This window comes from Festucalex cinctus, chromosome 8, assembly GCF_051991245.1.
Source record: "Festucalex cinctus isolate MCC-2025b chromosome 8, RoL_Fcin_1.0, whole genome shotgun sequence".
NCBI classification, from domain to species: domain Eukaryota; kingdom Metazoa; phylum Chordata; class Actinopteri; order Syngnathiformes; family Syngnathidae; genus Festucalex; species Festucalex cinctus.
The window spans coordinates 23971384-23983475 of NC_135418.1; the positions used below are offsets into that span (position 1 = coordinate 23971384).

Below are 12092 nucleotides of genomic sequence, written 5' to 3' on the forward strand. Positions count from 1 at the left end.
AGCAGCTAGCAAGCTAAGCTAGCTTGAAAACTTCGATATACAGCAAGACAAGTATATCTGGACACAAATGATTTAATGAATGACAATTTACACCATGATCAACGTACTGTTTCAAGCAAAAACAACATACCTTAACCTTCCGCTCCCACTTTGCCTTCCAACAAACTCCTTTTTTTGTAGCTAGCGGCTCCAAACGGCTGGTTTCAATGAGTCGCAGTAATGTCCTACCGGGACGTTTTTTTTTTTGTGACACTTGACATATTTCCCACCTTTTAACAAGAACGCTAGCCGAAAATGAAGCTATGTACATTCATTTGTTATGGGATGTTTGCCCTCCGTGAGGCGCAGCGTAAGGGTCTATTCTCAGTTTTGATACAGTACAGTAATTAAAAAGGACTGTGTGTATTACTTAGGGCCATCTAGTGGTGAACTAATAATTCATTCATTAGAATAAAAACACCCATTTCAATAATATGCAAAAAAACACAATCATGACACAATCATAGGTCTAGTAATCAATTTTTGCTAGCTTCTGCCACTAGCCTCCCGTGTTAGCCGCTCGAGCTAATACTTGCTCGACGAGCTGCTCCGTCCCTCTCTCCAAATAATAATCGGTAGTGTAACATTCTATTTTCGTGAGGTGGATACTATGTGACTGAAAGGGTAAAAAAATGACTTGTCATACCTGAAAGCTTGTACTGAAAATAGTAGTAAAGTAAGTAAAGTGTCCCCCTTCTTCATTGAAAGAAAACAAAAAGAGTGACTGTGTTGTCCTCCCTTTGTTGTGGAGAAAGTCTCTCTGAAAAATGTAGTCTTCAACTGCACTGCTTATAGAAGGAAACTATTTTAAAATATGTTACAACTGGACATTTTTATACTTATTAAAGCCATATATCGTGCTATTGGTGCTTAATAAAGCGAGCGCCTCATACCGAATGCCAGTGAGTATTAAAAAGTGGCATTTAAAGCACAACGCGGCAACTCATTAGTCTCTGAAAAGCAAATCTAATTAAACACGAGGGCATATCAACATTTACTTTACCAGTGCTGTGTTTACACATCTTGCTTTCTTGCTGGCTCAGGTTGGCGGATAAGAAACGACAGAGGAGCCATCAAACCCGTATTTACACTCTCCGGAGAAGGAGGGTCTTATCGATATCTGTCGAGCACAAGTGCAGATTTAAGGTGTGATAAATCCGACCTGAGAGCAAATCCAGTCCAGGCAGACCTCCGCACAGAATAGCATAGCGTAGCGTGCAGCACAATGTGTGACATCCTTGCTAGTCAATTAGATAAGTGCTGTTGTCGAAACAGACAGAATAAAATGTAGAAGACAACTAAAGTCAAGAAAATGAATAGAACGGTGACGGGAAAAAAAAGATGGACAGCTTGACGTGCCTGAGGCAATACGAGCGCTTGTTCCTGAGGGCCTCAACTGGTGGATTAGTTCAAGAAGAGCAGCTAAATCAATATGGTAGCTACTAGGGATGTAGCGATATCCAAACGTCACAGTACGACATTATCACAATATGAAGCTCACGTTACGATTATTATCACAATATTGTGTGGAGGATTATGATGTTAAAAATAAGGCCACAATATTGTTAAAAAAAAAAAAAAAAAAAAAAAAAAGAGCTCGAGGTTTTCTACATTACAGCAATGTGTATAAACAACCTACAATCGCTAATAATACTTAATATGAAGCACTTGCTAATGCAAATACAACACATTGAGTTCCTCCACATATTGACTCGGTTCACAAGCACATTACGTTCCCCTTCATCTGATCATTAGCGTGAATTTTTAACAGAGAAGGGCCAAAACATGCCTTGTGAAAATTAAACTGCCTAAAAAATAAAAAATTGCCACCAGAGGGTGCTAGAACTGCACAAATGGAAATCAACCTGACTTTTTAACAGATGTGCTGCTTTTAATATCGTGACACGACGACGACGATATATTGTGGCAGTTTTAATATCGCAATATCACAATATTGCTGTTGTCGTTACATCCCTAGTAGCTAATAACTGGAGTCAAATAGAAAACAAATCCTCAAGGGTCAAATAGAAACTTTAAATGGTCATCATTTGCAATATGTTTTGTTTCTTAATTGGCCTTTTTTTGGCTGAATTTAGTTTATACTAAAGAAATTTTATAGTGCAATTTTAATAATAATAATAATAATAATAATAATAATAATAATAATAATAATAATAATAATAATAATAATAATAATAATAATAAGCATTGGTTTGGCGCCATTTTGTGGCATTTTGGTGCAAAGGAAGAATGTGGAAGTGAGTTGAAGAGCTTCATTTGGACAAAAGTAGTGCTTTGACATCATCTTGAGGCATCCACGGGTAATTATAAACCTTTATAGGGGGAACTAATCAGGAGTCTGCAACCTAGATCCAATCAATGTGATGAAATTGGAGGTGTTGGTGTTGTGAAAAAAAAAAATAAAAAATGTCTATAAAGAAATCAAGGTCATTCTAAAGGGTTCACATACTTTCCCTTCAAGTGTTTGTTAGGTAAAAGAAGACTCCACATACCAGGAGGTGTGTTTGTGGGTGTAAATGCTTGTCAGCCAGCTCGATTTGACCTCTTTTAGCCACTAGACAGAGCTTGGAGTCATGTTTGTTTGCATGTGTATGTGACAGGAAAAATCCCAGAATCCCTCCAGAAACGTGAAGTTAAACGCTGCACAGTGGGAAGGGGCGGAGATGCACACTCGAAGCCGGCAGACGTGTCAACAAACAGAAAATCCAATCATGTTATCGTGTGTGTGTGCGTCTTGCAGAAAGCGTGTCACAGTTGGCCAGCGAGGAGAATGGCTGTGTCCAGGGACGCTGTGACATGCAGGTAACCATGACAACAGCAAGAGAAAGTAACCTCATGCCGCGGCCATTTTTCACATCGCTATCAGCTAACTGCAGACTGGCAGTGTTTATAAGTGTGTGCGTGTGTTTTTGTGCGTCATGTGCTTTGTTTTACTACAACTGCATGGCCGTTGTTTCTATTCCACGCGTGTTCCGTGTCGCTTCTACGCCCATCGAAACTGATTCACTGTTTGTTCAATGTTGTGTCAAAGACATGAGTTTATAAATGCATGGCGATTCGTTGACATATTAACTGTTTTTTATTGTGGGTAAAACAAATTTTACTGGCGACTACTAGGGATGTAACGATAACGTCAATATCGTGATATTGCGATATTAAAGCTTCCACAATATATCGTTGTTGTCACATCACGATATTAAAAGCAGCACATCTGTTAATTGATTTTCGTTTGTGCAGTTCTAGCACCCTCTGGTGGCTAGTTTTTTTTTTTTAGTGCAGTTTAATTTTCACAAGGCATGTTTTGGCCCTTCTATGTTTAAAATCTACACTAATGGTCAGATGGCGTAATATGAATGTCAATATTTGGAGGAACTCAATGTGTGCTTCCATTAGTAAGTAAGTGCCTCAACTTATATATATATATTTTTTTTATATATATATGTAATTATAATATTTTTATATTTTTCACTGTTGTAATGTACAAAAGCACAATTTTGCGTGTTTTTTTTTTTTTTTTTACAAAATTGTGACCTTTTTTTGATAATATTGTATCGTGATGTTTGGATATCGTTACATCCCTAGCAACTACGTTCTTTTAAATTCTACTAATACATACTCACAATTATGTTTGAGCATTCTCATGAGTACGTTCGAACGTACTTGTAGGCTAAATGCTACAAAACATAGCATATTTTCCCATAATCCCACGGGGTATTACTTGCACATGCGCAAGTCAATATCCCGTTGCATTATGGGGAAAAAAATACTGCAGTCCATAATAATAATAAATCATAACAAAACATCTCTTGTTTTTTTTATGTAATTTAAAAAAATATTGGTATTATGTCGGCCAAATGCTTAAAAAAAAAAAAAAAGTGTTTGAAAATACGTAATACTCCATGGCATTATGGGAAAACATGTTATGCTTGTTGCTTTTGGCCTACAAGTTATGTTAGTAGAAGTCGCTTCCTGATTGGTTCGCGTTCAATAGACTATTGTGACTATTGAACAGGTTTCACATTTACAATTACTGGCCCTGAACATATGGCGGACCAAATCAGGGAGGTAAAATCCCTTTTAACACATTTCATCATAATCATCTACTTATCACAATATTTTGGGTGCTTGCAACTTTATGGGAACATTTTAGTGAAGTCGCTTGTTTTTGTTTGTCGATGTACGAGACTGTTAGTTGGTACAAAGAGGGTCATTCTGTCGTTTGAAAACTGTTCATGTACTCCAACAAATGAAACCCAACTAAACAGTTGGTAAGGGAACTTAATTTTTCCTGTGACGGGTCTAACTTCCTCAGAGGGCTCTGGAGCAGCAGATGGAGTCGCGCCGCGCGGCGCACAACGAGCAGCTCTGCCACCTGCGAGACAAGATCAATGAGCAGCAGAGGATCATCAACGACTTAACCCAGTAGGTGCCTCATTCGTGACATTCATCGCGTTCTCGGAATGGGATGGGAAGATAGGGGGAAGCGCTAATAGAAGGAGAAGTCATCTTTGAATCTGAACTCATTAAATTAATTAATGTTGGTAAAATGGCCACGCTGGAGTTCATTTGTGGCCCTCAAGGCACAATTATGTCAGTGAGTCACAACTAGTTTGGAGCCACATTTTCTCATGGCCATTAAATAACCCACACGTTCATGTTTGGAAGGCAAAACCAAGCATTAAAAAAAAAAAAAAAAAAAAAAAAAAAACTTTGCTATAATATTTTTCCAAAATTGCTCTTGATTTTGACTTGATTTATTTTTTTTTATTTTTTTTTCAAAAATAGCCTTTTATCTAATTCGAAACAAATGCATGCAATAATTAATAATTTGTAATACCTTACTGTAAAAAAATACAATTTATATTCACTGTTTTTAATAATTTGATTACTTATTTTATTCAATAATTATTAATTTAACAGTTATTAATGTAATAATAGATTTGATATTTTCTTGAAAATGTATCTCGCAATAACTCACAATAATTAATTTGTTTTTTTGTAATTTAAAAAAAAAGGGTTTTTTTTTGTTTTTGTTTTTATCTTTCAAACCAAACACATTTATCTTTTCAAAAATATCCTTGGCTGTCATTTAATTAATTTATTTTTTTCCTAAATAGCCTTTGAAAACACCGCATCTTATGAAACTTAATTAGATCTCCAAAATGCCCAAAATGCCAAAGTACAAATATTAAAGAAACTGCACAAAATAATCAAGCCACAAAATGAGACACAATATGTCACTTACATCTCTGCATGCAGACTACAAATTGAGACGTAACATGACACATGTATGTATGTACGTATATTATCGGCATACGTGATGTCAAAATGTCATTTTGCGTGCGCATCCGTTCAGCTGGACCCAAAAGCAGGAGCTGGAGCTGGAGCAACTGCACGGCGACTACGAGCGTCTCCGCAGTCGAGAGCATCAAAAGAGCAGACAGCTGGAGGAGCTGACGTGAGTCGCCGCTTTATGTTTTTTTTTTTTTGGCCGGCGTTCAAACTCGCGCCCACGTGGGAAAGCCTGCGGGCCACCTGCCACTTTCGTATCATCCTCCATCTTGCTCCCATTCATTTTTATGTCTTTCAGTCATTTCTCAACAGTCGTGATGCAGCAACATAACAGGAAAAATGTTCCCCATCTTTGCCTTAGAAGTTTTGGGCAGTTTCACCGATCATCATGTAATTAACAGGACGCACAAAAAAAGTTTCAAGTATCCATGCCCTAAATTGAATAGGAAGTCAGCCATTTTGTTTTGTAGCAGCCATTTTGTGCAAATTCCAGGGCTTGTACATTGAAGAACTCTACTAGGGAATGTGTCCAATGTTTTTCCAAAACAGATGTGCAATGCTAGCTTGCCAAACTTTTGTTGACACCTACAAATGTGGGCGGAGCTTGGAGTCAAAGGTTGATATTGAGGATTCTCCATGAAAATAGGGTGCTAGGGCCCGTTAACGTCTGCTCGAAGCTTTAAATATTACAGTGGCTGTAGTCTCATGTGGCATAAAACAACCCCCTCATCTAGCTAAATAATAAAATGTTACGACACCACTTTACAATAAGCTTGCCCTTGGTAAGTAGCTGAATAATGATGTTTATAATGTTGTAAAGCATTAATACCCATTATAAATGGCTTTCATTCATTTTCAATAGCTATTGTTTACTTTGAAGGATTCTTGAGCGACTGCCTCATGTAAATTTTCTTCATCAAAATCCATCCATCCATCCATCCATCCATCCATCCATCCATCCATCCATCCATCCATCTTGTTAGCTAGCTAGCTACCTACTTAGCTATCTAGCTACCTATCTATCTTGTTAGCTACCTAGCTATTTAGCTACCTGCCTATCTACTTCGTTATCCAGCCGTCCATCCGTCCATCCATCCGTCCGTCCATCCATCCATCCATCCATCCATCCATCCATCCATCCATCCATCCATCCATCCATCCATCCATCCATCCATCTATCCATCAGCCATATTGTTAGCTACCTAGCTACCTACTTCGCTAACTAGCTACCTATCTATCTTGTTAGCTACCTAGCTATTTAGCTACCTACCTATCTACTTCGCTATCCATCTGTCCATCCATCCATCCATCCATCCATCCATCCATCCATCCATCCAGTGTAGTAGAAACAGCTGTTCATTATCAGATTTACTTCCATAAGTATGTTCGATACAGGCTATGTCTTGTGTACCTAATGAAACGGCCGGTTTTCCAGACAAACTGATGCAATCGGTCGCTTATTTTAATATTGCCTCCCTGTGAAGTCGGGGATTTTTTTTTCCCCATCTGCTTTCCCAGCTGCACTGACCTTTGCAGTACATTGCATCACATGGCAGATTTGTTCATTTGTCAAAAAAATAAAATAAAATAAAAACTCCAGACAAGTGCAGCTCACACTCCAAATCGAATGGAAGTTGATTTTGAATTCTCCATCTTCCTGGCAACTTTTAGATTTCTCCACGAGAGACACGAGCAGTCCAAGCAGGACCTGAAGTGCCTGGAAGAGACGGTGGTACGTCGCTACTGGGATCACTTGTGACGTGACGGGCTGACCATATGCTGCTAATTGCACTTGACTCTGCTCCTGTTGTAGGCTCGCGAGCTGCACACCCTCCACAACCTGCGCAAGTTTTTTGTCCAAGATCTCACCGCTTGCGTTCGAAAGGTAAACCTCACCATTGAGATTTTGTTCATTGTATTGCCCATGTTGTCACAGTAACGTCAATTTACAATTCCATGGCCAATTTAAAAAAAAAAAAAGTTGCCAAGTTAAATATTCACTACATGCCAGAAGCTTTCCTATTTTAATTTCATTTCTTGTTCTATGCTGGAAAAAGGACAATGGAAAGAATGAATGGATTATATCAAAGCAGAATGTTGATGAACGTGAGAAAGGGAGGATGAACTAAGAAAGAAAAAGTGGAAGGGATTATGGATGGAGTTGAGGTAGGAAGGATGAAGGAAGAATGGATAGACAAGCAAGGAAGCTGGAAAGAAGGGGAAAAGGGTGTTATGGAGGGAAGTAAGGCAGGAAGGAGGGAAGGATGGGAGGGAGGTAGGGAGGGAGGAAGGAAAAATGGAAAGAGGGAAGGAAGGAACAATGGAAAATGGAATAATGGCAAGAAGGAGGGAGTAAAGGATGGAAGGGATGACTAAAAGAAGGTGGAAAGCCAGGATGGAAGGATGGATGGGAGGAAGGAAGGAAGGAAGGAAGGAAGGAAAGGAACAATGGAAGAATGGAAAGAAGGAAGGAAGGAAGGAAGGAAGGAAGGAAGAAAAGGAACAATGGAAGAATGGAAAGAAGGAAGGAGTAAAAGAAGGAATGAAGGACCAAAAGAAGGAAGGAAGAATGGAAGAATAGAAAGAAGGAAGGAGTAAAAGAAGGAAGGATGGAAGCAGGGACCAAAAGAAGGTGGAAATGGAAGGAAGGAAGCTCGCCACCACTTTTTAAGGTCTCGACCATGTCAACACATACAAACCTACAATCCCACATGTGGACTTCAAACCCTAAGATTGGCCTTGAAAATTAAAAAAACAAAACAAAACAAAACATGTCCCTTATTTGAAACCCTAACTACAAACCCCAACCCAGGTTAGAAACCCTATTTTAAAACCCTAATCCTGCTGATTAAACCGTGTCAAGTAAATGCCATAAATGTTTAAGTGTCATAAAATGAGAGCATTTTGGCCTGTACTGAATATAAAAGCCACATATTGCTGTTTTTTTTTCTGCCAGAGTGCCGAGATGGAGCGTGACAGTAGCGGCGGTTACATCAGCCAGAAGCAAAAGATTTCCTTTCTGGAGAACAACCTTGACCAGCTGACCAAGGTCCACAAACAGGTAATCCCAACCGGCAACCGCCACATGCCAAGCAACATCGACAGAGATGGACGGAGTAACAAAGTCATTAGCTCTCCTCTCGTCTGTTCAAACAGAGAACAGAGCGTCCTGTTTGGATTGCACTCAAGCCTGAAACGAGTCCTTTGGAAGGCAAGAAAAAAAAAAAAAGTAGGCAAATAAATTAAAAGTTAGTGCGGTGTGTGCCTTGTTGTCGTTCTCCTTTGGGTGAAAGCATCTCTCAGGATCATCAATCAGCCGTGCGCAGCGACTTCACACGAGCGTCTCCTTGGGAAAATAAATAAATAAATAAATTCATTACACACAAAAAAACAAAAAAACGCAGCAGCAAGCATCGGAGCAGCAAGGTGCCTTCAGGGAAAACGAGCGGCACAGCGGAAAATAGTTGCTTGGAATTTAGTGAACTCAAATGAATTCATCCTCATGCATGCGCACACAGACATGACGAGACAATTTTGCCTCCTCCTCCTCCTTGGGAATTTATGCAAATGAGGACACCTTCAAAAAACGTATAGGAAGGACAATGTCAAGAGTCCGTCCATTCATTTACCGCACGTATCCTCATTATGGGTAACGGGAACCAAAAGTTTTTTTGGGCAAGAATAGCGGCGTACACCCCAGGGATGTAACGATATCCAAACACCACGATACGATATTATCACGATATGAACGTCACGATACGATAATTATCACGATATTGTGGGGGGATTTAAAAAAGATCACAATATAAAAAAAAAAAAAAAGACCTCATACTAAAAAAAAAAAAAAAGTAAAAATATTGTACTTTTGTACATAACAGCAACGCATATAAACCACCAACAATCGCTAATAACAATATTGAGGCACTTACTTGCTCATGCAAGCACACATTGATGGCTTCACAAGCAAATTAGGTTCCCCTTCATCTGACAATTAGCATAGATTTTAAACATATGAGGCCAAAACATCCCTAATTAAAATTTAATTGCACTAATAAAGTAGCCACTAGAGGGTGCTATAGCTGCACAAATGGAAATCAACCTGACTTTTTTTTTTTAACACGTGTTCCTTTTAAATATTGTGAACTTTGATGACGACGATATTGTGGCAGTTTTAATATCACAATATCACAATATTGCCCTTATTGTTACATCCCTAGTACACCCTGGACTGATTGTCAGCCAATTGCATAAACATAACAATGAAAAAGACTAATATGTGTCTAAAAATAATAATAATAAAGAAAAAGCAAATTCCGACGTCGGGGTTATGCCTCAGTGAAGGACTTCCGAGTGTCTGGCGTAAAAAAATGTAGTGGACTTGAGCCCGGAGTCGTTCTTTAATGAATGCTGCAGTGATCTAATCGTACTGTGGTTTGCCTCCTGATGCTGGAGGAATTGAGCGCAACTTCAGTGGTCATAAATCAACAAACTCCGGGACTAAGCGCCGAGGGTCTCCGCACTGCAGTTCCACCGAGGCTGCAAACCGCTTTCGTACTTTCCAAAGCCACAATATGGCACACGTGCACTCCAAGGTGGCTCAGGACTGTATGAAAAAGCAAAAGGAGGTTAGCATAGGTTATATACCATAACTGGACAATGACTTGCACAATCCCAATTTGCTCTTCCAACGACACTGCAATAAATCACACAGAGAGAAAATACATCAGCCATTTTTTTTTTGGCACCATGCACCATGTACTTAATGCATAACAGTATCCGGTAAAAGTCAGAAAGTCCTTTACATAACCTCACTCAATTGACCCTAACGATGACAAGCCTCGCCTTCCAAATAATTGAAATTGAATTACAATTTCAATTATTACACTTCACGATTACAAAATGGGAATAACTGTAAATAAAAATAAAAGATTTTTCATACTAATTTTGAGTTGTTAAAATGTATATGTTTGCACTTTTTTTTTTAATTTATTAATAATTCATTTAATAAATCTTATTTGGTCCAAAAGAAACTTGTATAATTTCAAATATTTTTTATGTTTAAACATTTTCTTGTTTTGCGCAAAAAAAACCCAAAACAAAACAAATGATCATCTTAATTATGGTTTCAATTATTACCAAATTAATCATATATATATATATATATATATATATATATATATATATATATATATATATATATATATATATATATATATATATATATATATATATACATATATATAAAATATTATACAGTGGTTTCATTCATTTTGTATTTCAAATCATGTTTCCCCATTGAAATGAATGGAAATGCCATTAATCCGTTCTTGCCTCAAAGAACACAAACAAAAATGTTTTTAATGTGTTTTCTATGAAGAATAACACTCCACAGTAATGTACTTCATAAGGAAAATATTCTGTAGTAAGATAGTTGGGAAAGTATAACCACAGGTGGGTGGAGTAGAGAGACAAACCGAAACCAATTATTACCAGTCAAGAAGACAGATAACCGATATTTGGAGCCGATATTCAGTTTCAGTAAAAGGGAGAAAATATCAGCGTCAAATATTTTTCAAATACAAACTCCAACTCTTAATTTTGTTGCAATACGTTGATTCAACATACACGCCAACTATTGACTCGGCTTTTGTTGTCTCTATCGCAGCTAGTACGCGACAACGCCGACCTCCGTTGCGAGCTCCCGAAGCTGGAGAAGCGTCTTCGCTCCACCGCCGAGCGGGTCAAGGCGCTGGAGGGCGCCCTGAAGGAGGCCAAAGAGGGAGCCATGAAGGACCGGCAGCGCTACCAGCAGGAAGTGGAGCGCATCAAGGACGTCATGATGAGGGCTCGCAATCCCTTCCGACGCCCTCACGCTGCGCATATAGGTACGCTGGCACGCTTCAAGACGGGGACTAGCTTCATTACTGTATTTATAAAAAATATATATTTTTGAATCTTTCTGCCACCCAGTGGAGATGCTACACTCTAAAAAGAGAATTGTCGAACCACTTAAAGATTACAGACTGATTTGTTGACCAACTTAAAAAAAAAAATCACTTCACTTGGTAACACACAATTGAATTAAGTTAGTCCAAAGTGAATATACACTATTAAGTTTAATTAATTATGAGTTCATTAAACTTAAAGGTTTACTTCACTGATTTAGCCCATTATAGCAATAGAAAGTTTTGTCTATAATTAATTTGATACTTTCATTATTTTTCACGTACAATTAGTACCTTTAAAAACGCATTTTGCAACTTGCTGTCGACTGAAAATGACATCACAATGGATCAGGTAACCAATCACAGCTCACCTGTTTTCTAGGTTTGGTCATGTGACATTCACAAGCTGAGCTGTGATTGGTTACCCGAGCCCTTGTGATGTCATTTTCAGGCGACAGCAAGTTGCAAAAATATTAATGTTTGACTGCCAAAAATGGCAAAATAAGTAAAGTGCCCCTTAATAGATTCACCTTGATTAAGTTTATCCAAAGTGACTCCAATCCAAAGTATTAAGTTTAATGAACTCATAATTAATGAAACTTAATATATGTACCCCGCCACCTGGGTTAGGCTCCGGAATTTGGAATTTAATGTTTGTGGAGTTATCATGTCATTGATATTTAAGAAGACTTGATGTTCCATAATTAAACAATATTGATTGAAGTGAAGTGAATCGAATTAAATCTTTAAAAAAAAAAAAAAAAAGTGAATCGAATCAAACTGAACTCTTGTGAA

At 38.1% G+C, this 12092-nt stretch overlaps 1 protein-coding gene across 1 annotated transcript in view; it reads left to right on the top strand.

Annotated features, from left to right (window-relative positions):
• LOC144023838 (kinesin heavy chain-like) overlaps positions 1 to 12092 on the top strand; it is an 86794-nt gene that overhangs the window by 54325 nt on the left and 20377 nt on the right. Inside the window, exons 18-24 of the mRNA XM_077529744.1 lie at positions 2801 to 2862; positions 4373 to 4482; positions 5417 to 5518; positions 7024 to 7084; positions 7166 to 7237; positions 8309 to 8413; positions 11018 to 11237. Of these exons, the coding sequence (XP_077385870.1) occupies positions 2801 to 2862; positions 4373 to 4482; positions 5417 to 5518; positions 7024 to 7084; positions 7166 to 7237; positions 8309 to 8413; positions 11018 to 11237 (732 nt within the window). The remainder of the gene's footprint in view (positions 1 to 2800; positions 2863 to 4372; positions 4483 to 5416; positions 5519 to 7023; positions 7085 to 7165; positions 7238 to 8308; positions 8414 to 11017; positions 11238 to 12092) is intronic.